At 39.8% G+C, this 27,483-nt stretch overlaps 1 protein-coding gene across 1 annotated transcript in view; it reads right to left on the bottom strand.

The window, feature by feature from the left end:
• The window catches only part of LOC125432636 (protein eyes shut homolog), a 300,627-nt gene that overhangs the window by 140,493 nt on the left and 132,651 nt on the right, over window positions 1-27,483 (bottom strand). Inside the window, exons 4-5 of the mRNA XM_048496405.1 lie at window positions 22,265-22,426; window positions 10,697-10,850 (exon numbers count right to left, since the gene is read on the bottom strand). Coding sequence (XP_048352362.1) covers window positions 10,697-10,850; window positions 22,265-22,426 — 316 coding nt within the window. The remainder of the gene's footprint in view (window positions 1-10,696; window positions 10,851-22,264; window positions 22,427-27,483) is intronic.

Genomic DNA, 27,483 nt, shown 5'->3' with positions numbered 1-27,483 from the left:
GGAGTCCTATTTGAGCTTCTTGGCTGCCTTTACAATTCTGACACAGGGAGGTGGGCACAATCTATTTCTGGACTTCAGAAGGAGGACCAACCACAAAGTATCAAGGAATGAGTTTACAGATTATTGCAAAGCCAATACGATTTCTAGTGGTCAGAGGTGGGATCCAGCAGGTTCTCACAGGTTCCCGAGAGTAGGTTACTAAATATTTGTGAGTGCCGAGAGGGGGTTACTAATTGGTGATTTTGCCACGTGATTTTTGCCTTAGTTACGCCCCTCCTCTCAGCAGTAGCGTGCAGAACTTGAAGCAGTCTAGCTGGAGGTGCACCGGCGTGCGTGGCAGCCTGCGCCTGTGTTCATCCGTTTCTTGCCCAAGGACCGGCGCAGTGGCTGCATCTTTGCCACAGTCCCGCCCAGGAATGCCCCGCCCCCAGAATGCCTGGCCACGCCCCGCCATGCCCTGCCCAGCCCCATTGGCGCTACGCCACAGTTTGAATCCCACCACCATGGGAACCTGTTACTAAAATTTTTGGATCCTACCACTGAATAAGGCCCTAGCTAAGTTTATGGCAGATAAAGAATTTAGGATAAAATTGATTTCTTTGCAGAGTAAGTGCTCCTTTGACTTAATTTGATTGATTACTTGAAAATTCCTTAAGAGATAGAGAGTATTGAGAGCCAGATGACCACACCCGAGAAAGAATTGAGAGACTAATTTAGCCAAAATGAGTTTGGCACTTGTATTCACTAAATGGAAACAAGTTTGAACTACTTTCAGGCTGATTATGCACAAAGTATCTGTCATTCTGCAGAGGCAAACATGCATTGCTGCAAGATTTCTTGTATGGACAAATTTCCTCGAGTCCTGCTTCCACTTTCCATTCCCTCTGCAGTGAGCAACATCACTTCTAGCGTTACTTTAATTTGCTTTGCCACCAGTCTGGGGCAGATTTGCAAGTAAGTACAGCTTCTTTCCTCCACCCACAGCCAGCCTATCTAGCTTAATCCTTCCCACTCCTTTGCACTGCTGTCCACATCTTCCCCTTCTTCCATGTTGCCATGTACGCTCAAAGGTGTAGCCCCATCTCTTATTAGCTCCCATTGGAAACAATGGGGGATGGGGGCCCCCCTTTGGGAGTCCATAACTTTGGATGCTCTAAACCAAACCGCACAAAACCTGGGTGGTATCATCAGGAGAGTCTCCTAAAGTTACCCTGCTAACTAAAATCATCAGGAGAGTCTCCTAAAGTTACCCTGCTAACTAAAAACTGCGCCCCCTGCAGGCCAAAAACTGAAAAAACACTAAAATACAAAAAACACAGGCTTGAATTTTTGTGCCTCCCCAAGGCGTGCACCCGGTGCAACACGCACCCCCTGCCCCCTTGTAGCCTTGCCTCTGAGTGCCTGGTTCAAATTACATATTGAAACAACTTCCTCATTCTGTGATTTAGGTTTTTTCGTGTCTTTTTGTCATCAAAACTGGTTGTTACATAAATGACATGAAGGATTTTATAACACAGAGTGTACCAGTATTCCATCTGAAGTGGTATAAGTCACCTTAGATGCCAATTTTCTTTACACTAATATTTCCCCGGCGAAGCTCATACGGTGATTGCGTATTTTAGATTTATGTGGGATCCCACAATATTCCACATGCTTTTTCATGGAACTGATTGATACCATCTTACAGAAACATTATTTCAGATTTTCCAATCAGTTCTGTTATCAGATTAGATGTGTAGCCCTGAGAAGTCCTTTTGACCCTAGCATTGCTAGGTTCATGTTCTCCATTTGTAATTCTATATCCAAACCTTAATTTATGGATATGACCTTGTATAAGTGATGCATTGATGACATGTTTACATTTTAATATTTTTCAACATAGATAAATTTCAATAATACAGTGCACATCATGATAAAATTTACTAATCAATTTAATAAGGAAATCCTTTCATTTTTAGATACTGAGGATGTTAGGTCAAGCAATAATTCATTAGTTAGATTGTATATTAAGTAAAAATTAGGAATTGTTACACTTTTCTTCTTTTTATCCATTTTATCCATTTGGCAGATAAGAAGACTGGGATACACATTTGTGCTCCTTATGGATGATATTTGCAGCTTAAAAGAAATTTTAGTTTTGTACAGGATTACAATATACATAATCTAGCTCGGGTAATCAATTAACAGGTAGAAAATATTCGCCTAGAATCATTGATGCAGTAGCCAATAAAATGGGATATCAATTTAGTACCATGTCATTGCAAAATAGAAATTGACCTGTTCATAGTTAATTTAGTACCAGGTTATTACAAAATAGAAATGGATCTGTGTGTCCCAGTCTTCCCATCTGTCATTTGCCATAAGAGAACTATGTGTAGATTTTGGCATTTGGTTCGACATATCCCAGGATGCAGAGATTTTCCTTCTATCAGATTTAGGAGAACCAGAAACTTTCTGTGACGAATTACAAGAAAAGGTGAATTTAAACTGCATTTCTGTCAAAGTAAAATACTGTTTACATTCAGCATGGAGCAAGAGAAGCCTAGGAACAGGAGAAGCCACTTGATTGGCAGTAACCTCCTGCATTTTGATTCACCAAGTAATTGCATGATGCAGGAGGTGGATATCTCCCTTATTACAATGTTGAGGGGCTTTTGGAATTTTGAGTTCTTGACTAGAACAGTTATCTGCTGAAAAAGGTCATTACTTCTCTAAGGAAAATAGTGGCTGGCAGTAGTGATTCTGTCTTGCCCTACTGTGGTGGCAGCCCTGTGTGCTGTGGTTTAAGCAAATAATGCACTGGAGTATATTGATGATTGAGTTTATAAAGGGGTCAAGCTGAAGGTCCACATAGATAAGAACCACTAAGGAATATCTTCAAGCGTGGGAAGAATTCCATTGTACCAGTTAGTCTAGGGTACTGAGTTTTGCTTTCGCCTATTCTGCACATGCAGAATAATGCACTTTCAATCCACTTTCAATGCACTTTGCAGCTTTCAATGCAGCTGGATTTTACTGTGTGGAATAGCAAAATCCACTTGGAAACAATTGTGAAAGTGAATTGAAAGTACGGAAGGGGCCTTTGTGTTCCTATGAAGAGAGTTTTTAAGTGTCATTCTGATTTAGGCCCTGAGTATGAGGAACATCCATTAGCCAGAGAATATTTTAAATATAAAGAACTGTAACATCTTATAAAACAACATCTCTGAAACAAACATCTCAGCTAAACTGAGCCAAGTAATCTAAAGTGCTGTGCAAAAAAAAGCAAAAACTACAAGTATCTTTGTCAAACTCTCCTGTGTAATTAGAATATATTGCTCTTGCCTCCTGCCTTATTTGCCCCATACATCAATCTCCAAGTTTAAATAAAAAAAATCTGTTTTCTTGTTTAAGGTTACTTCTGCCCTAGTATATTCATTTTAGTGTGCCTAGTGTGGAGAATGTCTGAGAATGAAAAAAAAAATTCAATGGGCATCCCTTCAACTTCTGGTGTGTGATAACAGGGCTGATGGAAAGTGACTACCTACTTCACTCTACCATATTTTTGAGTCACCTCAGTCCCTGAAGTGAAAAGATGGGAAAAATAAGAGTGATTTCCCTATATTTGTGATATAGAAGACTCAGTGGGTGTCAGTTGCACTTATGTACTCTGATATTGACCTTAAGACCATAAGAAAAAGCCTGCTGGATCAGACCAGAGTCCATCTACTCCAGCACTCTGTTACTCACCGTGGCCCACCAGATGCCTTTGGGAGCTCACATGCAGGATGTGAAAGCAATGGCCTTCTGCTGCTGCTCCTGCTGCTGCTGCTGCTGCTGCTCCCAAGCACCTGGTCTGCTAAGGCATTTGCAATCTCAGATCAAGGTGGATAAAGATTGGTAGCCACAGATCGACTTCTCCTCCATAAATCTGTCCAAGCCCCTTTTAAAGCTATCCAGGTTAGTAGCCATCACCACCTCCTGCGGCAGCATATTCCAAACACCAATCGCGTATTGATTGAAGAAATGTTTCCTTTTATTAGACCTTAGGTCTATGAACAATATTTTATGTTGGATACTTTATATGTGGAAATCTGTACTAATTCCCTTGAAACAATGTTTGAGCATCCACAGGATATTTGTAAATTTCAGCTGCATCATTTCAGTTGTAACATCAGACGGGTTATATTTGCAATTACATTCCCACATGGATGATTGTTTGCAGACAAAAGCATTAATTCCATCAGAACTCCTATAATTGAATTAGGAATGCACATGTGGAGGCTCCTTTATTATCACATTTTGTGGAGAAAGGTCATGGTCACAAGGATATGAAGTTGTTTGTAATAAACAATATAAATACATTCTTAGAGGGCTACCGATTTTAATAAGGTGCTTTTAGGCAAAAAGATAGGATGGTACTTAGGCTGAATCCCCATATGTCTTATGAACTTAATTTCCATATGAATGTCATTAGGAATGTACCTCAAGCTTCCTCCCACCTTGATTGATTTCAAAACATAGTTTCAAAATACATTTTATATTGGATTTGCACCTATGAGTTTCAATCAATTGTAGTTAGTTTTAACTGTAGTTTGCTAAACTGCTAACATTAAGTTGTACTATAGCTAAAGTTAATCATGGAATAGGAATTTCACCTATGAGGGATACAGATTCACAGCATAACAACATTCTCCAAACATGTTTTGGTGATTGGGAAAATCATGCCTTCGCCAGGCAGCTTATGGCTTGTAAAAAGTTAAAACAATCAAGCTACGAAATCCTAGATCTTCTGTCAAGGTAAAGTGGAAGGTGTTTCTCTCACTTTATAGAAAACACTGTGTACACAGTGCATGGAACTGTTAACATATATTTCACTTTTAAGGCACACTTGATTTTAATTATTAAAATGGAGGCGAGAGACATAAAAATCAGGATGTCTGTCCAGTGTAATCCACAAACAGTGCTTGGAACAATGCAAGAAATATTTTTTCTGACCCACCCTTTTGTGATTAGCTGCAATCTGGAACAATACCTCAAGTTTAATCACTGATTGGCCCCTGCCTGACAGTTTTCTGTAGAAACAAACACCCAGAAAGGAGAAGCATCTACATCCAAGTGCTAGTTGTGAAAACAAAATCAACAGTTATTTTATGCATGCATGTTTTACAGTTTATGGCACCCGGTGAGAGGAAAGCTCACAATGGCAATGTCATGTTTGTTTGTTCCTCTGGCCATTAAGGATTAAGGATGGCTGCAAAAGGATTACATATTTGTTTGTTGCTTGGTGAAGGATATACTGCTCTCCTTTTCATCAAATAGAAGGAAATCACAAAAATGATTATCATTTTTTAAAATCCTCCCCTCCCTCCCCTTCCCTTGCATGCCACCCCTCCCTCCCTCCCCCTCCCCCTCACTTCCCTTCCCTTGCATGCCACCACTCCCACTCTCTCCCCTACCTCTCCCTCCACTAGGGTAGGTGTGCCATATCTAGATGTCGAGCCCCCTCCTCTCCCTCTCTTGCATTTCTCTCTAAAAATACTAGCACCCCAAATAAGAAATCTGTTACCAGAATGTTGTGGAGAAGATCAATATATGTATATACTTTATATAAATGTCAGAGTAGGAAACTCTACTTCTTCCCTCCCCGATAATTGGGAGGACTTTTAAAAACTTGATTTCAACATCAGCCATTGGTAATGTATTAGATCTACTGAAATAATGATAGATCTAATATAGGAATATATAAATACAGAATAGTGGAATAACAAGCCTCTCTAGAAGTGCTCCTATACGCAGGGAAAACAATTATAAAACAACAAACTAAGCCAAACAATTGGCAACATGTTTTAAAGATGATAATTCCTTGGATGACTCAGTCTCTAGAATAAAACCACCAGAAAACGTAAAAGATCAACCACCCAGAAGACAGCAAGAAAATTAATTTAAAATATAAGAGTATATGCTGGAAATGTTAAGAAAAACCTGGTTCATTTTTTCATCTGTAGTAGGTTTTCAAAAAGGTTTGAAATTTTTGGATATTAATTCATACTGAAACATAAAAACACTAAAGGTTAAATCTCAAATGGGTCCTAAAATTACTGTTGTTATAGTACAGCAATGTTGTGAGGGTTTCCCCCAAAAACGATTAAAACAATAAGAATTATTTTTTTACTTATTAACAACAGCAACTGTAATTGTTGTCTCTATATGGAAATTTGAAAGGGTTCCTATTTCAGAGAACAGGGAAGTTAAATGAGAGAGTATTTTTGTATGGTAAAATAACTAAATAGAAGATCAGAATATGAATTTGAAGCAAAATGAGCACCTTATCTTAACTATTATAACATGTAAAATATTGTCAAGTTCATGTACCAGCAGTATGATTTTAGCATACAAGAGCATAAATCAATATATATTTTAACATATATAGATAATGATACATAATCTTAATATGAATTAACTATATTAATATAATACAATGAAGAAATTGTCAAATTTATGTACCAAGCTTTTTTCTTTTCTCTTTATTATATTCTGAATTGTAATTGGTGTTCCTTCAGTACTACTTGTACAAGTACAATCCATTCATTGTTTTCCTCCCCCCCCCCTCTTTTCTCTGTATTATGCTTTTTTTTGTGTGGAAAAAATAATAAAAATCTACTAAAAAGAAATAACAAGCGTCTCTCTCCTCCTGGGGTGGCAGCAGCAGCAGTGGGAAGTATGTCTGTCTATGTATGTGTGGAGGTGGGGAGGGAATAGTTCTAGGACAAGGTCCCCATCTTCAGCAAAATGTGATCCAGGGAATTGCTTTGTCTTCTTTATTTGGGGGAGATTATTTTTGGAAAAGGGCTACAATATCAACATAACTTCAGCAATATCAATATAATAGTAATTTAAATGGCTTTAATAAAGCCAGCAATCTTGTGACTGCGTGTCTTTAAGAGTGAGTTGATGGGTGGAATTAAGAGAACCAGGAAAAGAAGATCTCAGAGAGTTCAGCAGCCAAGCCACACAGCAAGCAGTGGTGTAAAAAAACACACACAAGAAAACTTTACCACAGCTTCACTGAACAGTGGAGAGCCATGAGGTAAGTGTTCCATGCATAATGGACAACAAAGAATTGGAAATTATGTTATATTACAAAGATGTTTTGAAAAAAAAATCCCTAAACCCTTCTATGCTGTGTTTCCTATCAAAACCACTGAGACACAAAAATTAATAATATAGTAAGGAATTTTAGGGTATGTTTTATAGCCAAAATAAAACGTGTACACTCATATTTTTAAATCTGCAAGTAAAGACCAGAAAACAGAGGTGGGATTCAGGGGGTTCCGAAGGTTCTGTAGAACCTGTTGTTAAAATTTAAAATATTACTTTTTAAATACTTAAAATAGTTTTTATTAAGTATTAATATTTTAATACTTAAAATAAAAACGTGATATTAAAAGTATTTTAAATACTTTTCAACAGTCATTATTTGAATCCCTCCACCATCGGAACCTGTTGTTAAAATGTTTGAATCCTGCCACTGCCAGAAAGCCAAGAATAAAGACAAGATGACAAGATTTGAGATATATATTACTTGATAGATGCTTTCCCCTTAACCCAATTAAAAGCAGGATAATGGCACCAACTGAAATAAGAGCAGAACTTCGAGATGGACCTGATCTTTCTCTCCATGAATGACTGGGTTCACAGAAGTGATTTTTACTACTGTTTGCTTTCATCTGAAGCTTTCTATATCTCTGAAAAGCTGCTGCTGAGGATCAAGAAATGCTCCAGGATAATATGCCATGTCTGCTTCACCACACTGTAAAAAGAATTTCCTTGCAGTGCACTACTTGTTTCTTTACTCTGATTCAAACATTCTGCTGAAAATGAAGCTCAAATATGACAACAGAGAAGTGGCATAAGTCTCCCGTATCTATCATACAGATAATCTGCAGTGGGAAGAAGTAAAATCACACATGCCAGGCCTAACGTGATTAGACACTCATGACTAATCAGTGGATGCTATTTGGAGGGGAAGAACTCACCCACAGCTCCTCAATCATGCTATTTCAGCACAGACTGAGTGAAAATATGACTCAGGGCTAACAATCATATATAAATTGTACATTTCTTCTGTGCAACTCAGCTTTAGGAATTGGATGTTAGACTCCTGTTAAAACATCTGTTCCATCATGTCTGCATATGATACACTGTATCATCTATACAACACATCATAAGACCTCATTGCATGCAGAGGTGCAGAATTTCGCTTCATTAAGTACAGACAACATTTGTTTGTTGGAAATGAAATCGGCCGCAGCCCAATTTATTTTAACAGTATAACAAACTCGAAGCTGGGTGAGCATATCAGAGCACATCCTGGCCCCCAGGCCGTGAATGCTGAACCTGGTTGTCGGGGCAGTCCCAGCTGACCCCTCAGGCCCTTTGGACAGCAACAACTGTCTGGCACATCCCCCAAGGGAACTGGAACAGAAAGTTACTAGGTGCAACTTGGGTGCATACCCATTTTTTGACACCCCTTCCTGCCGGGTAGCGAGCTCTCCACATGGCCCCAAGGCTTGCACTATTGAGTTCTCCACTACCTCAGACCTCTTATGGAGGCCCCCAATGTGGAAAAGTCCAGCATGCAAGCTCTGCCTTCCCAAAAAGGATGTGCTCTTATGCCCCAACCGCCACAGAACTGCAACAAATATTATACAAATATGTAAGCAAAAACCTGAAATAAAACATTTAACAATGGGAGGGTAGGAGGGTCTTTACCGTCCCTGGCCTTGAAAGAGGCCGTCTACCAGCCAGGCCCAGCCTTTAAAGGCTTGCCCGGCCCCTGTCAGGTGACGGAGTACTATTGCCAACAGGGAGGAGGGGGTTCCGCTCCATCCTCCCCCACCACAATGGCGCCTCCAGGGTAAGTCCTGGGGCGCGTTTTGTGGTAATATAAGCACTGTTGATATTATCCTACAGTATGGGCTAGAGAGATGGTTGACAAAGATGGACTGGGAAGCCCACCAGCTAATTACCCTAATATAAAATGACACAGCAAAATAAGCTATGATTCCTTCCCTCCCTCCTGCTAAAAATTTTAATGGAATCCTGAAAGGTTACAGTTGCTGTGACACCTGTTTACACGTTTTACACATTTTACACATTATCGGGTCCCCACTCTACAGTCCTATGTAGTAGTTAGATGCAATTTACAGGTTCCAATCAATTCTCACACACATAATGCCAATTCAGCTCTCAGTTGTGTCACATGTGGAGAAGGGGCTTCAATCTACCCCGACCCTGTTCCATTCTTCTGATCAGAAACCATCTAAGACAGGGGTGTCCAACTCTGGCGCCCCAGATGTTCATGGACTATGATTTCCATCAGCCCCTGCTTGGCCATGCTGGCAGGGACTGATGGGAATCTTAGTCCATGAACATCTAGGGCACCAGAGTTGGACACCCCTGATCTAAGAAGCGCTCTGTGGCCCACTGGAGAAATCCACAACTGCACATGAGTGTCTTACCAGCAGGTCAAATAGTGTCCCCTTTAACGTTTCAAGTCAGAAAAATGGCACAGTATGGGGTGAAAAGCTGGAAACCCCTAGTCCTCACATGCTGCAGTCCATACACACCACAAGAATAATGGACTGAACCATGATGTAAAATACTGTTTTATAAAGCACATTTTGAAGACAAACTACATAAAATTTATAGATTTGAATGTATTTGAATTTAGATACTTAAAAGGCCATTTTACCCAACAAGGTAATTGCAAAATCAGTACAGAATAAATTTTTTAAATACTGAGGTGAATAACACTCTGAATGTAGGCAGGGAAGCGCACGCACGCGCGCCACACACACACACACATATTCATACATATCTTTACACTGTGAAAAGTAAAATACTTTCTCTTCCATCCCTTCCAGTTGGAACATCTTTTCAGATAGAATTATATTATGTTTCACTTTTCTATCTATATATATAAACACAAAATACCACTGACTGACTGATGCTAAGAAAGGATTTTCCAAAATATTTACTTCCACTCGACTTATTAGATATTTACTGTTCAACTCTGGCCATCTGCATGAACATTCTAAGGGTGACAGTTAAAAACCATGAGTTTCATGTCCTTCAACATGGTATTTTCAATGGTTTTTTAGTTCTTTTGATGAGTCTGTCAGTCAGTCAGTCACTGAGTGATAGTTCACGTTTATATATATAGCTGCGTTTCACAGGACATTTTAATGAAGGGCACTTTGAAGCTCTAACTGCATTTGTTGCATCGACAAGTTCTGCTAATGCCCACCAAACAGCAAGCACGCTTGATCCAGTGGCGCGCCAACTGCATTCTAACACTGCACTTCTCAACACATACGAACCTGTTCCTTCTGCTGAAACCGCTAAAGGGAGAAGAGGAAGTAAACACAGAAAACGATTTACACATTGCATTAGAAAAAGACAACTACAGAAAGCTGCTGCAAAATATGCGAAAACCAACCCATCAGTCCACAGACAGGCTGTGAGGAAATATGCTGCATGTCACCCCAAAGTTCACAAACAGGCTGTAAAGAAATATGCTGAATGTCACCCCTAAATTCATAGAGAGGCTGTGATGAAGTATGCGTAGCAAAGCACGGGTATCCTGCTAGTCTTACATATTTTTAGCAAGCATATACAAGTCTCTCTGTAGTGAAGCATGGGAAATTCATACCTTATTGTGATAGGCACAAGGGCATTTGTGCTAATGGAGAAATTGGTAGTCACCATCAGAATGTTCTGCGAAGGACCACAGCCAAACCGTGCTGTAGGTCTTCCTTCCACAAGGTATAGATGAAGAAAGGGATTTCCAGCATCCTCATCACTCACTTCAAAGATAATGAAATATTTGTTATACTTTTACAAAGAGAAATGTAAATATCTACTTGCTAGAAAAGCCAAACAGCATTTTTTTAAAAAAACCCTCAAATTACCTATACAAATGGTATTTTCCCCCACAGAGTTTTCCAGGATGGCGAGCATGGCAAGCACAAGGTTTGTATGCTTTTAGTCATGATGGTACAAAAGTAAGAACAAAAACAAGGAAATGATTTTTACACCTCAACCACCAAAGTTAGTGTTTGCCTCAGCATGATTGCCACAAAACTGAGGCCGTTTCCACACGAAAACGCTGGGACCGTCCGCACGGTCCCAGCCGTGGAGCGCCGGCGCCCGGCCAACCCGGCGTGTCCCTGGGCCTCCGGCGCGTCGCCGAGGCCTGGGGACACGCCCCCTGGCCCTGCGTGCCTGCTCCAGCAAGCATGAGCCAGGAGGCGTCTCCAGACACCGGCGTATCAAACCGTAAAAAAATAGCAAAGATACGGCGGGGGGGGCGTCGTGAAGCAGCTGCCGTTAATTTCGACAGCGGCTTCACAGCGGCGTATTCGAAAGCGGCTTCCCAGCGGATTTAAGAATCGCCGACTCTTGGCTTTCCAACCGAGGCGCAAAGGCGGCCAGCGGCTGCTGCAACTCGCCCCGTCTTGAATGGCGGCCTGGAGCGGCGTTTGCGTCTCCAGGCGTCATTTTTCTGCCCACGTCTTGAGCTTGACTGACACTTACTGCAGTGACTATGGGAGGGGGACTGAAGATACAGTTCGTGCTTCCTGTAAATTTCTTTTATCCCTGAAGAATGCCTGCAAACCTTCCAATGGTACTTCAGAATCTCTAAGGCTCATTCCGCACAAGCAGAATAATGCACTTTCAAACTGCTTTCAGTGCTCTTTGAAACTGTGCGGAATGGCAAAATCCACTTGCAAACAGTTGTGAAAGTGGTTTGAAAACGCATTATTTTGCGTGTTTGGAAGGGGCCTAAGAATCTTAAGTTTTGCAAAAAGTTCCCATTCTTGTTGGTAACAAGCCAATGGTGTCTCACTTTGAACTAAACACAAGTGCATGGTGTCACCTTGCCCACTGAATAGACCAAAATTTCCAGCATTTGGTACTGAAGAATGAAGCCAAACTCAGCCATCAAATGTTCCATTAGAATGTTACTCAAGTAATAAGACCAAATGGTTACAAATCAGCAATGGGAATAATGCTGCCAGCAAATCACAGATTTGTGTTAGACAAGCCTATAAATACATTAGTAATAACAATCCTGAGAGTCACCTGACATAGATCTATAATAGGAAATGGAATTTTTGACTTCTGGGTTATGGAAGACTGCAAGTTGACCGTGGCGAGTTGTTTTGAGGCAGGCAATAAAATGTTTCCTTCATAGAGTTCCTCATTATTTTTGCCCCCTTTGATTCTGAAAATGTTTTATTTCCAGCCTCCAAACATTGTTTTGAGGCAGGCAATAAAACGTTTCCTCCATAGAGTTCCTCATTATTTTTGCCCCCTTTGATTCTGAAAATGTTTTATTTCCAGCCTCCAAACATTTTCAGTTAATCCTCTTTAAAAATGATTATTTTGGCTAAAATGTTTTCAAAGCAGTGTCAGTGCGATCTCTTTCAGATGTTTTCTGTGCCTCTCTGTCTTTCCTGAATTTTCTCTTGGCACCATTTTCTGTTCCCCCTCACCTGATTAGTTTAAGCATTCCTGTGAGTTTTTTTAATGGGGGGGGGGGTAATCTCCAAGGCATTAATTCTACAAGATCTGGAGAATCGCAGCATGAAGCTGCAAAGCCTTGAAGCATTGATTCAAAAGGGAAAAAAGGGACAAAAACCATGTAATGGTGGCCATTCTTTTCAAGTGCAGACATACATTCAGTGGTAGGATTCAAATAATTTAACAACCGGTTCCGAAATGACTCAGTGTTGTAATTACAACCAGTTCTCTGAACTAGACAAAAAATTAGCTACCGGTTCTACCAAACTGGTGTGAATAGGCTGAATCCCACCATTGCATACATTGTGGTAAAGCGGAGATTGAAAACATACTATAAATGTTTTCAGTGATTTGTGCAAAAAGGCCAGAGATACTACCATAGCTTAACCTTAGGGATCAGTGACAGCTTCATTGGGTCATTCCGCACATGCAGAATAATGCACTTTCAAACTGTTTTCAGTGCTCTTTGAAGCTGTGTGGAATGGCAAAATCCACTTGCAAACAGTTGTGAAAGTGGTTTGAAAACGCATTATTTTGCGTGTGCGGAAGGGGCCATTGTGAACAATGAGAAACACACAAAAGTGAGAAACACACAAGAATGTATAAATTTGCTTAGTACCATGGGACAGGGACTGGAATTGTGTGTCTACCCAAAAGTTTTGAAACAACTGAATACCGGTATTCCCTCACAATTTCATAAGCAGTTCTCTTTGACCTTTATTTCAGGAGGCCTTTTTTGAAAAGTTTAATTTCCATAGCATATTTTAAATGTAACACACACACACACACACACACACACACACACACACACACACACACACAAATTATCATATTCCACACATGAAACCAGTATCCTTGTATATGAATCACAGATTAGCAAGTTCTGTTCTCCCATTAAATTTCTATTGAAAGGTGAATGCCGGGGTGGGGAAGGAATAATTAATAAATGACCAAAGAAAGATTCTTTTGTCCTTGTATTTCAGGAAATACCTGATAGAGTCCATGTGTAAAGCATTCCTTTCCAAATTAGTTTCGTGTTCCTTTAGGCTATATAGTAATTTTCTATAAATTATGTATCTTCCGTTCCCTCTCCCTGCCTCTGTCTTTCGCTCACTCATTAAATAGCTCTCTATTCCTTTGGCAGCAAGGTCCATATTAATAAACTCTTATCCGCAACATTTGGAGCCACTGAGTAGTGTAGTAGAGTTCAATTTATTGTTGAGAGAATTTGCTCCTCAGTCAATAACTTTCTTTTCAAATCATGATAGCTTAGCTGAGGAAGCTTTTATCTCCAACGTCAGCAAAAGTGACGCGTGTTTTTACAGTCATTTACTTTTATATATATACTTGTTAAATTTTACACCAACAGCTGAAAAATTAAAGTGCTAAACCAATCAGTCACCTCTGTGCAATGTGTTCTGTGCCTGCTGAGCTTGTACTTTGAGAAGAATGAAAGACAGTGATAGTGAAAATAGCCTGGCCAACTAGTTCATTTCTACTCAGTGAGTGTTGAACAAATTAGTTATACTACTCAGTGAGTGTTGAACAAATTAAGGCAAGTTAATACTTACCGTAAAAAGGATTACTAACTGGGACGCAGAGGTGGACTAGTTTGGAACAGGATAAACAGTGTCAGTGACATGGTGTTAGTGACACGGTGGTTTGTCTCCTAGTGGGAAAATGGTGGAGTGCCATGCTGGATGAACCCCCCACACTTTATTCAGTAGAAAAGGCTAGCAATTTAAAACAAAACTGCAGCCATTTGAGAATAATGATGCAGAACAGCCATCCACACAGCCCGATCCTATGCCAGCTAATTTGGCCAGTAGCAGCCACAAAATCTCTATCTCCACCAAAAATGTGGGGAAGGAGAAGGATTCATAAAGATCTCATGCAGGGAGTTCTCCAGGACAGGAGACTCACATGTCTTCCTTAGCTATTATCCATTTTTGAGGTCAGGGCAGGGTTTATCCTGGATCCCACGGTTGTCTATTTCAATCCTGAGATATGGTGACCAGAACTGGACACAGTATTCTAGAAGAACTTGTGCCATACAGCTATACAGTGGCATTATAATATTTCAAGTTTATTCCCAACAGTCCCTAAAATAGTGTTCGCCTCTTCCATTGATGAGGCACCCTGGGCTGATACTTTTATTGAGTTATCTAGTATGAACCCAAGATCTTTCCCCCTCTTATTCTCAGAAAGATCAAACCCATTTAGCATATTCATGAAATTGGGATTTTTATTCTGAGATGCCACGTTGCTGCCAACTCACCCAATTAATGGATATTGGGAGTTCTTCACAGTCAAGTCTTGGTTTTCACTGTACTGAATAATTTGGCCAGTATCCTGCTCCTTCCCAGTTTATGATAAAATTAAATATCTCCAACCTCAATACCAATCTTTGTGGAATTTTCCCCACCCCAGGCTTACTTTCCTCTATTGAGAGAATTATCCATTGATTCTACTCATGTCTATTCCAGCCACAAAGGACCCCTGATTGCATTACCTCTCCTGATTGTCTTCACCCAGATACTCCCTTCTATGACTAAACTTCTTCTGATCACTTTAGTTTGCATTCTATTGTCTCTCTGCTGTGATTTCATCAACTACAGTGGAACCTTGGTTTTTGTCGGCAATCCCTCTGGCGACTATCGGCCAAAACCAAAACCGGTGAAAACCGAGGCTACGCTGTCTGCGCAGGTGTAACGCAAATGGTGCATTGAAGTTACGCAAAAGTCACCTTGGATTTTGTCAGCAAGTCGACGAAATCCAAGGCAACCGATGAAAATTGAGGCAAAAAACAGCTGGCAACAATTGGTGAAAACTGATGTCATTGAAAACTGAAGTTCCACTGTACCTGGACAACTCCCTGCTACAGCCATCCACTTAATGTCTCTCCCATTATTCAATCACCCTTTCTCCTCTTAATTTCTATCTTGCATGTCTCAGATCTAGTCCCCAAAGGTCAAAGCCTTCTTGACAACTCCCAAATGTGGTCCTTCACCCTATGTCTTATCCTCCAAAGATCCAATCGCTCAGTGCCATTGACACCTTTCTGTCTTTGTAACTGTGTCCAACTCATTGCCCCCTGGAACCAAACGCTGGCCATTTGGCTCTGAATCCCAGATCTTCTTCACACCGTGATCAGGTTGTATTACCCATGTACCCCTTATCCCTCTCTATTTCAGAACTATTTTTCCAACCTATTTATATCTTATGAACTCTCTCTCTGCGTCTGTGTTTGCTGCATTGAACTGAGTGCTGCTGAACTCCTTATCCCTACAATAAAGATTGTCAAATTTGCCTTATACTCCTCTCTGTGGATCTTCTTCCAAGAACTGACCTTCATATACATTGGTATTAAAGATTCCCTACCCAGCCTCTCGCAATATTAATATGCAGTCTGCTCTGAGCTAATATTCCCCACTTTATTGAGAGACTGCATCTCCATCCTGGGTAACACAGTGAATGACTGATATTACTGACCCGCTATATATACAGGTTAGTAGATCAATATGCTCATATTTGAGTTCCCTAAGAACTGATATATGCCATCAGATGTATTGGTTTTTAATTTCCCAGTAATATCTAGAACATCTTTTGTCATTTCAATTAGAATCAGTTCTTCAGACTTTTCCACTGAAAGTAGTTGCTCTCACTGGGGATGCATGCATCACACTTCTCACAGTGAACACAGATGCAAAAAATTCAGTCAACTTCTCTGCCATTTTCCCATCTTCTTTTAATAATATTTTATTCCTTGGTCATTCAAAGGCCCAACTGCCCCTCTGGTCAGTTTTGTGCTCCTGATATACTTAAAGTTTGTTGTTTGTCTTGAGGGTTTTAGCAATCTGCTCATTAAATTCTGTTTTAGCTTGTGTAATTATTAATTAGCAATTTTGGGAGGGGGGATAGACCCTGTGTTCAATTCTGTTAACTTTACTGAAACAGATTCCACTTTTTAAAAAGAAGCCTTTTTGCTTTTCATGGCTTCCATAACTAGGTCATTTATTAACCATGCAAGCATCCTTTTAGACTTGGCAGTACCTTTCCTAACTTGGAAAATGCATTCTATAGGGCTTCATTTAGTGTGATTTCAAATAGCTTCCAAGCATCCTCTAGTCTAATGATTTGATTCTCTTGATATTCCCTTTCAACCCTATTCCCTTCATTTCTGAAAAGTTCCTTCTTTTAAAATCAAATGTATTTTGGACTTCAAGAGTAACTTTCCATTGACATGAATGCTCAACATGATAGCATTGTGGCCAGTGGTTCCAAATGACATAACAAAATCTGCCTCTTCAGTCCTGCTCAGAATCAACTCCAACATCTCTATCCCTTTGGTTGACTCTTTGACCAACTGTTCCAGTACACAGTCATTTTTGATGTCTGAGAACCATCTCCAGGCCTCATCTCCCTGTGTCTTGGGTTTCTGCTGCCAGCTCTCTGCCTGTTTGGGAAGAACTTATTGTTTTGTGCTTGGACATCTCAATCTCAAGGATTGGTTTGCCTACAATGGACTTTATTTTGAAATATTATTTCAGGTTGTTCTGTGTCTTTTGTTTTTGTCTGAGGGCCTGTAGCTTGGGACAAGAGGCTCCTCCTACTTTGTCTTTTTCTGGTTCTTTTTCACAATAGTTTTCCTTGTTTTTTGTTTTACACTTGTTTTTGGAAAGATTGAAAAGACTTATGCTGGGGGGGGGTTTGGCTTGTTTATGAATTTTTTTTACAGCTTTGCATTTTCTGTGTTTCTAGCAGGTTTTTAAAATTTGAGTTTCTGCTGCGTGGGTTAAGTTGTTACTGATTTGAAAGGTTTATCTGTTTGCTTTCTTCTTGTTCTGATTTTACAACTATGCTTTCCTCCCTCCTCAAAGGAAGTGGCTTTACAGAGTTTTGAAGTGTTAGGGTTGGTTTGTAAAAAAAGAAAAAAATTGTTCCAGCAAACTGAGAAGAAATATTCTGTTTGTATTTTAATAACTGTTAGATAAAGGCGAGTGTTTGGATATTTGAAAAGATACAAAATAAATTTCAGCTTAGAGTTCAGTATTCTCTTTAAAAATAAGTAGGCTTTGGTTAAACTTGCCCCAAAATTATCATATCTCTTCCTGACTCATGATCTTGTCTCAGTATATCCAGGACTTAAAGTTTCCATGGGTCTGCCATAGTATTGTTGTAAATAGTATCTTCTACACTAGTGGTTCCCAACAGTGGTAGGATTCAGCCTGTTTGCACCTATTCAGTAGAACCGGTAGCTAATTTTTTGTCTAGTTTGGAGAACCCGTTATAATCCCATCACTGAGTCCCACCACCAGAAGTTCGGAACTGTTGTTAAATTATTTGAATCCCACCACTGGTTCCCAACCTTTTTGTGTGGTGGACCACAAGTCTAAAATTACTTAATAAACAAACAAACCAGAGTGTGCACTAATCAATGAAGTTGCAAAAGCCTGAGATCCACTTTCACAGGCTTTGGGATCCGCAGGTTGGCAAACATTGTTCTGGATCATCTGCCTGTCATCAAGGGAAGGCTTCATGCTACCAAAACAGTCTTAAAAGGCACCTAAGCTTAGGATGGGCAACAGTTTGGTTCATTTGCTCAGTAAGAGAGAAGAAAAGTAAAGGATGATATTAGATGTGTGTAAAGTGCCATCAAGTTGCAGCTGACTTATGGAATCCACAGCAAGGGACTTTCAAGGCAAGTAAGAAGCAGAGGTGGTTTGCAATTGCCTCTCTCTGCAGAGTCTTTTTTGGCCATCTGACTTCGAGGTACTACTGACCTTGCTTAGTTTCAAAGATCTGATGAGATTGGGCTGTACCATGCTTTCCTCCCTCCCCAAAGGATATTTCATAGACCTATTCTATTCCAAAGAATTACAAGTAACTGAATAATCAGGAAAGAGGGGAGGGGAGGAACCCTAACACCTTACACCAGGAAAAGAGATATCGTGAGCCATAACTCTGGAATCTGAGTAACACTGTTCCAAATATTTCTGTTAACAATTTCACTGTGCATTTGCTATTATATACAGGTAAATATATGAAAAGGCATTTGCATGCCTGATGCATTTATGAATATAAATCTGGGGAATGGAGCTTGTGAATCTGTAAACATCTCATTGTTGTTCTAAATTTCTTTTCCAGCTAGGTCACATCTGCATCTCATTATCATAAGAAGGAGAACCAAAGCAGCAATGTAAGCTTCGCTACTAAAAAGTAACTGAATTTGAATTCTAGCTACCAAACTTACATACACATTTTATTTCAAATGTCAGCATTTACAACAGCAAAAGAATAGGCAATCTTCTGAATGATGGTTTCTTAAAGGAATCGATATATTTGCCACCTAGGATGTGGTCAAGTGTCTACTCTACACCTTCCTAATGTTACCAATATGCTGATGACACTCAGCTTGTTCTTTTGATGAAGGGCTGGCCCCACTCCCCCAGATGTTTTGGCACAGGGTCTGGAGGCTGGCTGACTGGTTGGAAAAGATCAAATTGAGGCTAAATCCATTGAAGATAGAGGTCCTATGGATGGGTCAGGGTGGTCTGCTGAAGGGTTTCCAGCTGCCGATATTTGGTGATGTGGCATTACATCCAGCCGCATCTGTTAAGAGCCTTGGTGTGACTCTGAAGTCCTCCCTTTCTATTGAGGCCAAGGTCACCAATCCTCATGGTGAGGATTGTCTTCTACTACCTTCAAGAGGCTAGGCAGTTACCCCCTATCTATCCCACCCCGACTTAGCCACAGTGATCCATGCAATAGTCACCTCCAGGCTAGACTACTGTAACTCACTCTACATGGGCCTGCCCTTGAGACTGACTCGAATATTAGCCTTGATCCAGAATGCAGCAGCTAGACACCTCACCAGTACATCGGTGAGACAGCTCATAACACTGATGCTCTGGCAGCTGCACTGGATGCCAGTGGAATTCCGAATCAGGTTCAAGGTTTTGGTTATAACCTTCAAGGCCCTGAATGGTCTGGGACCATCGTATCTGTGGAACCGCATTAGGCCATACTGCCCACAGAGGATGTTGAAGTCCTCTGATAAAAAAGTATCCTGGTAGTCCCTGGCCCAAGGAATGTGCAACTGGCCTCAACTAGAAGAAGAAGAAGAAGACTTTATTTACAGTCAATGACCAGTTATATTACAAATCTCCAAAATATCTATAACAAAACAAGAATGCAGATCTCTCTCCCGTATTCCAGCACTATCCATCTATATATCATTATACTTTGTAAACACACCAAACAGCATAAAAATACTAAACAAAACAAAAATATCTAACTAGAGCCATGGCTTTTTCAGCCCTGGATCCAGCCTGGTGGAACTCTCTGAGTTCCAGGGCCTTGCAGGGCCTCACAAGATCTTCCTGGGCCTTGCAAGATCTTAAACAATTCCACAAGGCCTGTAAGATGGAGGTGTTCCACTGGGCCTTTGGTTGAGGCCACTTGAGGATCCCAGAGTCATCAGCTGGTCTCCCTAATAACCTGCACGCCAGTATTTTGTGTGCCCCTGCCCTTGACTGTGCCCAGGCTTGGACAATTTTAATGAGGGCTTTAACCAAGAGGGGCTAGGTAGTTTTTTCATAGGCTCTTACAGGTTAAACCTTTTTCATAGGCTCTTACAGGACCTATGCAACTGGATTTTTAAAAGTGACACTTTGCATGATATGTACACAATTTACCAGCCAATTTTTTCCTCCTGGTATGTTTTTTTAAAAAAAGACACTGTTAGTACAATACAAGGCTCTTATTCTATCAAAAAAGCTCCCAGTGGCATTTACCCAATTATATTTTCAAACTATTCCATCAACACTATTACTTGGATGATGGCATCTCTTTATCAAATAGCTAGACAGATAGATACCACGTGGATTTTTAAATAAGAATTTGATTCTGATCCAGGTTGCAAATGACCTACTGTAGTGTACACCATATAAAAGGTGATAGATTTTGCTTGCTTAATGTATTGGACATACAAACTGGAGGCTTGCTCATCAATGGGTTGTTTAGTTAAAATAAATATGTGCATCTTTCCACTGTTTCTTAGCCCTCTTTTTCTGCTTAATATTGCAAGGTCACAACCCTGTGATGACCATATAATAACTGGTGGGATTCTGCTGGCTTGATCTAGCCTTGAGAATTAGAGACCATTATCGTTAGGTACCTTGTCCCCACCACAGATATTTCCTTCCCTAGTTTATATCCTTTCCTGACCTCAAGTGATCTACAATTTTTTCAAGACACTTTCTTTTATTAACCTCCATTTTTTGTTCCGGTGACCTTTTCTTCATGTCATCTTTTATGATTCACAGTCCTCTTTCTCATTTCATTCCCGACTTTTAGCCTTGCTGCCTTTGGGCTCCCAATTTTCTTTCCTGGCCTAATATTTTAGTCTCGGTCAAAATGATGATTTTCATTTTCCCCCAAGGAAACTATCTATCACCAATCCAGAACTGTCAGGTGAGTGGGGATGATGCTGCCCCAGCGCCACCACACCCCCTTAAAATAACTTTCCTGCATTTCTGGAAGCCCAAAAAGTTTTTATAATAACACCAACCTTTTAATACCTTTTAGAGGAAAGCAGAGGTATGCCACGGAAAACAAGGTGTATCTCCAAGGCCAGGCCCACCTGGCACAAGTGGGCTTAAAGGGCAGTGGAAGCTAACTGAGGTTGGCTTCCCTTGGGAGTTTTTAATTGACAGATTAAAATATTCATTTTAAGATCTAGAATATAAATATATCTAAGTGCGGAGCCACCTCTCCATCTGGGGAGAAAGTCAGGGCTGCTCACAAGCTGCTGTGCGAGCAGTCCATGAGCCTCCACCGGCACAATTCATGCCGGTGGAGGGGCGTTTTCATGTGTGTGCAGAAACAGCCCAAGTCTGGAAGGGTTAATTTTTCATTTTTTAAAAAATAACATTTCTTCTAAGATCTATTTATAGTCACTAACTGCAAGACAGGGGCCTTTTCTGCACAAACCTTTTAAAAGATTTTGAGGCAGGAAATTAAATATTTCCTCCATGGAGTTCCACATTGTTTTTACCCTCAAATGTTTTATTTCCAGCCTCAAAATGTTTTAAATGAATCCCCTTTTAAAATGATTCTCTGGCTGAAATGTTTTAAAAACATCTACTGTGCAATCTACTTGCTATGGTTCCCATGCTTTTCTGCTTCCCTGAACTTCCTCCCTGAACTCCATCAGTTCTCCATTGCCTGTTTATTTTCAACATTTCTCTGTTTTTTCTTTTATTTGTGAGTGTGTGTGTGAGTGTGTGAGAGAGTCTTCAAAGCATTGAGTATATGTGTAGTATAGAATGCAGCATGAGGCTGTAAAGCATTGAAGCACAATTCAACACATAATTTTTTAAAAAAAGGAAAAATCATGTAATAGTGGTCAGACATACCATCATTGTTTTAAAAAAGAAAGGGGTTGAAAACATTTTAGAAACTTTTTTTGAGATTTGTGCAGAAAGAGTCAATGGGATGTAATACTGTAAAGAAATGTACAGACTAACTGAATAACCATTACAATCTTTTAAATTTCTTGTTTAAAGCCTTTCAGCTACTTGCCACTATTTTGTCCAGAGTTGTTTATAAATTAAAAATGAGATCACAGCTATATGCAGTCTGTATACCAGAAGAATATTGTACAAATAATTAATCCATTATCCATCCTTACTATAAAGGAGAGTGCCTTTTGAAGCTGTTGTCTTCACTGTCAAGTAGATCATCATTCTGTTAAATTCTTGCCCTGTTGGAGATCTAATTCCAGTAAGACACGTTACAGAAGGAAGTTCTAAATATGAATTCTCACTGAATGATGGGAAAAAAAGTGTTGTATCTGAAACAAAGAACAAAGTAAATCAATAAAAAACAATGAAGCTTCCTGTCAGGGGGATGCTATCTGGGTGATTAAAGTGCATTCCTAATCCTAATTCTATGTAACGGATTGAAATAACAAATCCATGCTGCTTTGAAATACATGTAACCAGCCCACTATATGTAACCACGGGCATCTGTGCATGCTTTCCTTGATCTTTAATTTATGGCTTTCACATGCTTTGTAGTAAACTAGCTTTCCCTTGGCATCTCTGTCCCATGAGAAAATAATTACATCCATTATCTCATTTGGTCAGGTAGCCAGGTGGCTCCTCCGTTATCTGCTGCTGACCTTGGGGCAGTCTCGGGAATACTTGATAAATCAAGAGGGGGGCTTTCTGTGGGGGATAAAGGGGACCAAAAATGCCAACTTCGCCAGAACTGGCTTTTGCTAACTGTGGTGCTTGTATGCCTCATCAATAAACGCTACTGATTGATACTTCAGAGTCCCTTTATTAGCTTAAGATTCCAAGACCTTGGAATCCAAGACCTTAAGAGTCCAAGACCTTAAGATTCCAAGATTCCAAGTCCCGTTATTATCTTAAGATTCCAAGACCTAACACTTCATCACAAAATCTCATCAACATGTTAGTATAGCACAGGCTTTTAGAGGTTCACATGGAGCTCTAATAACAATGGGCTTCCCAATTCACTTCTCCATAAGGGACTAGTTTATGCCTAGATTTTGAACATAATATTGATAGTACCTCTCTTTTCTCTACAGCTTCCTTTTATTCCTCAGATTTTTTCCCCTCGTTGAGTATCTAGTTTGGGGGCTGAAACATATCCTGATTCTAGGGTACATAACTTTAAATGTTTCATCAGCATCCAAATAATTACCCACTCAAGTAGCACATGTTGCTGAACAAGTTTGATTTCTTGAGTTACCAACCTCCAGGTGGTGGCTGGATATTTCCAAGGATTATAACTGATCTCCAGGTGACAAAACCCCTTCCCAAACTCTGCCCTCTTCAGGCTCTACCCAAAAATCTCTAGGTATTTCCAACCTAAAACTGGCAATCCTATTAGTTTCCAACTATCCTATAAATGTAAAACCAGACCCACTGTGAGACTTAACAGTCTAACATCTAAAATTAAGCAAACCTATGACTTGTCAGATAGCATATTAGGCCCCAGAAGTCATGCTGGACAGGATATTAGTGATCAAATGAACAGCTAGAAAAGCCATCAACAATGAATAGTAATGGGTGGACTATAATTTTTGTGTGAAAATGAATAAAGTACAAGGCCATCTCCATTTCTGCTCTAAAATGTTGGACATTATGAGTGTACAAATGAGGAATCCACAAGAACTTGTGGGGTCTCTTCATTTCCCCTTTATCTCTTTTCACACAGTATCTCTTTTTTCTTTTCTCCTGGCAGCCCAATGTCATCTTCCCATTCAGCAATCAGCCTTTCTTTAATCTGCCCTCTCTCTTTATTATTATTTATTTGCTTCATTGTAGACATCCACCTTTTTGCTCCAACTAGATCCACTGCTCAATGAAAACATAAAGCATATTGCATCTTTCTCCTCTCCTCCATTTTCTCCTCACAACACCACTATGATTAAGCTGAGTGAATTTCTATGGAAAAATAGGGATTTGGCTTTCTCAGATCCTACTCTGACACTTACTTGAACAACTACACCACACTGGCTCTCAGCTTTCTTTTCCCCTATCAGCCTTTCCTGCCCTACCTTGGATAACCAAGAGTAGCCTGATCTTCCCAGATCTCAGAAGCTAATCAGGTTGGCCCTAGCTAATATGCGGTTGAGAGACCCCCAAGGAACACTGGGATCATGAAAGGCTACCTCTGAACATCACTTCTATTGAAAATCCTACAGATCAGCCGTGACTTAATGGCAAAAAATAGATCAGCCTTAGCCTGGGAGAAGTATGGCCAAGGGTTAACAGAAGTTTCTGTTTGCTACTGTGTGGTCCCAATCCACAGATTTAAATATCTACAGATAGGGCTACACTTTCACTATCAGACTATAGGAAGCAGATTTTAAATTTCTATTCACATATCACATTTTATCGGCTTTTGCATAAAGTTCCAATGCAGTATAATGTAATATAACAGGTGTTTGAGGATTAAAAATTTTTTAACTCCTCTACACAGAGAGAGGTTTGATGCAATTGGATATTTTCATTAGCATTTCTGAAGGCAAAGTGCATGGGCTGAACATTCATTCGGTTATATTAAAATAAATTGAAATAGAAAAGGGTGTGGCTGACAGTAGCTGCTCTGCATAATCAATCGTTTTTTTTTTAAACTGCTCATGAATAAGCCTGCGTTATTTTTATGCTGCCGAATCCATGGTCACATTGGTAATTATTGTTAACTGGTGTTTTATTGATTGAAATTGTTTTAATTATGTTTCCCTTTTTGATAGTGACTCTGGCTGAATCAAGATAACGTTTTAAAACAAATATGAAAATATTTCAAGTGTCTAGGAGCAAACAGCTTAAATGTCCACATGTCTAATAAATCCATCCTCCAGTGACTTTGACGAAATGCACTTAGCTGACTGAAGATATTAATTGTGGTAAACTAAAGACAGTTTTCTAAAGACATTTAGTTCATCCTGGCTTTAAAAAATATTTTTAATTATTCTAATTTATCTAATTCTCAAAATATAATTTTATTTACGAACAGATATAATCCTAATAATCAGCCATCATAACAGCAGGGTCAGTATTTTATCCATTCTGTATCTCCAAGAATCTCCAGCAAAAAGCAGTTCAGTTTGCCAAGGTGCAAGTATGGCAGTAATAGCACATTCTAAGTAAATGTACTTTTCATGATTAAATCTTTAACTAGTCATTTGCAAATGGTAAATTAACTGTTTTTATACACTCATCTGAATCAAAAATGAACATTACCAAAATGAAACTCCATTTAATTCACATTCATCCTTTTACCAAGATATTTGCAGCTTTGCAAGCATCATTATGTTGTTCTTTAATGCTTTTGAAAGCCAGTTTTATTACAATCATTATTAATGCACTCAGTATATTTCACTATGCCTTGGTAATGACCCTTGAGAGCTGCCATAAAGATAAATTAGCATATTATCTGCATTCATTGTGGTGGTGAGATGAAGTAGTCAAAACCTGTACAACAGCTTTAAGTAAAGAGAAAGCTAACTCCGAGGTACAGCACTATTATTCCATGGAAACATAATTATTCGAATAATAAAATATAAAACATCTAGACTTAGTTGCCGTTTATCGTCTATCAACATAACTGTATAATATACATTAATACATTAAACAGAAAGATTAAAAAAATAGTTGATGGTTCCATTTAAAAATCTGAAGAGTACTGAGTAAACATATTACTATAGAACTAGAAGTTCTTTGGAGTAAGCATTTTTTTTCCCAAAAAGTCACCTGGTCTGATCATGCATCTAAAACTTCCTCAGAAAGGAGCGGCCACGATTTAATGTGGCCGCTATTGCCGCTGGGAAAGGGACAGCCTCTTGCGAGGTCTCTTCCCGGTTGCGGGGCACCAGTCAGTGACATCAGTGGTGGGTCGCCCTGAAATCATGGGGAGGAGGCTGGGCAGCCTATATAAGGCCAAGCCCGGCCTTAATCACCACAATTTCATCGGAGCCAGTCATGTTTCCCACCCACCTCTCCCTACAGTGAACCCAGTGATCTTGAAAGTAATACCAGTATTGTTTAATTTGACTGTGAAGAAAAGAACAAACCCGCGATAAATGAGATGATTTCTTTCTGAGTACATCATCGTCATTGACAAAGCTAATAACTCAAAGGCACTACCCATTGCTTTCACTGATCAATGCTTAAGTAAAACCCAAAATCACAAAGAAAACTATGTTAACCTTAAGAACTGCCTTTTCCCACATGAATATACCTAATCCAGTCATTTTTGGAGGCCCTACTTCAGTTGCTCCTGCCATCTGAGTTCAGATGGGAGGCACCCAGTGGTGGGATTCAGCAGGTTCGCACCAATTCGGCAGAACCGGTTGTTAAAATGGTGCTTGTAAACAACCAATTGCTAAATTATTTGAATCCCACCACCAGAACCGGTTGTTAAATTATTTGAATCCCATCACTGGAGGCACCCCAAGATGGGAACCCAGGTGGGAGGCTTTCTCGGCTCCTGCCATCTGAACCCAGATGGGAGGCTTTCTCGGTTGTGCCGGCAGAACTTCAGAAATCCCTCCTCAAGGAGATTCATCTGTTTCCCACTACTGGTGGCTTGCACTAGTGGATGAAGATTTTTATTTTGTTTAGCATATCCCCAACGATTATTGGCCCTCCTCTCTAGTGGTGTTAGTTTTGTGTTTTAATTCATTATTTTATGATGTTTTATAATGTCTTTATGTGTGCCATACTAAGGACCCTGATCAGATGGAAAGGAAGCATAAAAGTGTTTTTTTTAACGAACAAATGAATGAATAAGCCTTTGCTATACCATAGCTCAGATAAATTCAGACAAAGTACAGAGATCTTTCAGGAGATGTCATCCTTCTTCAGAAGGTCAAACATAGGTGATGGATAGTGCTGCCAACTGATCAAATAGTTGCCCTATGCTCTGGTAGCCTGTCTTTTATGGATTCTGACTTCCAATCCATCCAGCTCAAAATTGTCTTCTCTCACTGGCAAAAGATCTCTAAAGTCAGATAACTTTTCCAGCTCTGCTATCTGGAATCCTTTCAATTAAAAGTTCAGGGGATGAACCTGAAACATTCACAAGCAAAACATGTGCCACTGAACTTTAGCCCTTTTAATGTCTTCAGTTTCTCCCCTGTCAGAATAGCTTCCCAGTACACAAGACAGGATCTAGATGATATACATCAGTATATAGACTATCTAAATAAACAGCACCTTTATTTTAAAATTAGTCAGACAGATTTGGTTTTAATTAGTGAAAATGCGTAGCTCCTAAACCCCTAGCTTTAAAATGCCAGTATACTTGTATTTAGGATTGCACAAACATTCTACTTTAATGATTACTAGAAAGCCATGTACAATTTTTACCTCT

The sequence above is a fragment of the Sphaerodactylus townsendi genome, linkage group LG01 (assembly GCF_021028975.2).
Source record: "Sphaerodactylus townsendi isolate TG3544 linkage group LG01, MPM_Stown_v2.3, whole genome shotgun sequence".
NCBI lineage: Eukaryota > Metazoa > Chordata > Lepidosauria > Squamata > Sphaerodactylidae > Sphaerodactylus > Sphaerodactylus townsendi.
The sequence above is the reverse complement of the archived record's forward strand: the minus strand, read 5'-3'. Positions and strand labels throughout refer to the sequence as shown.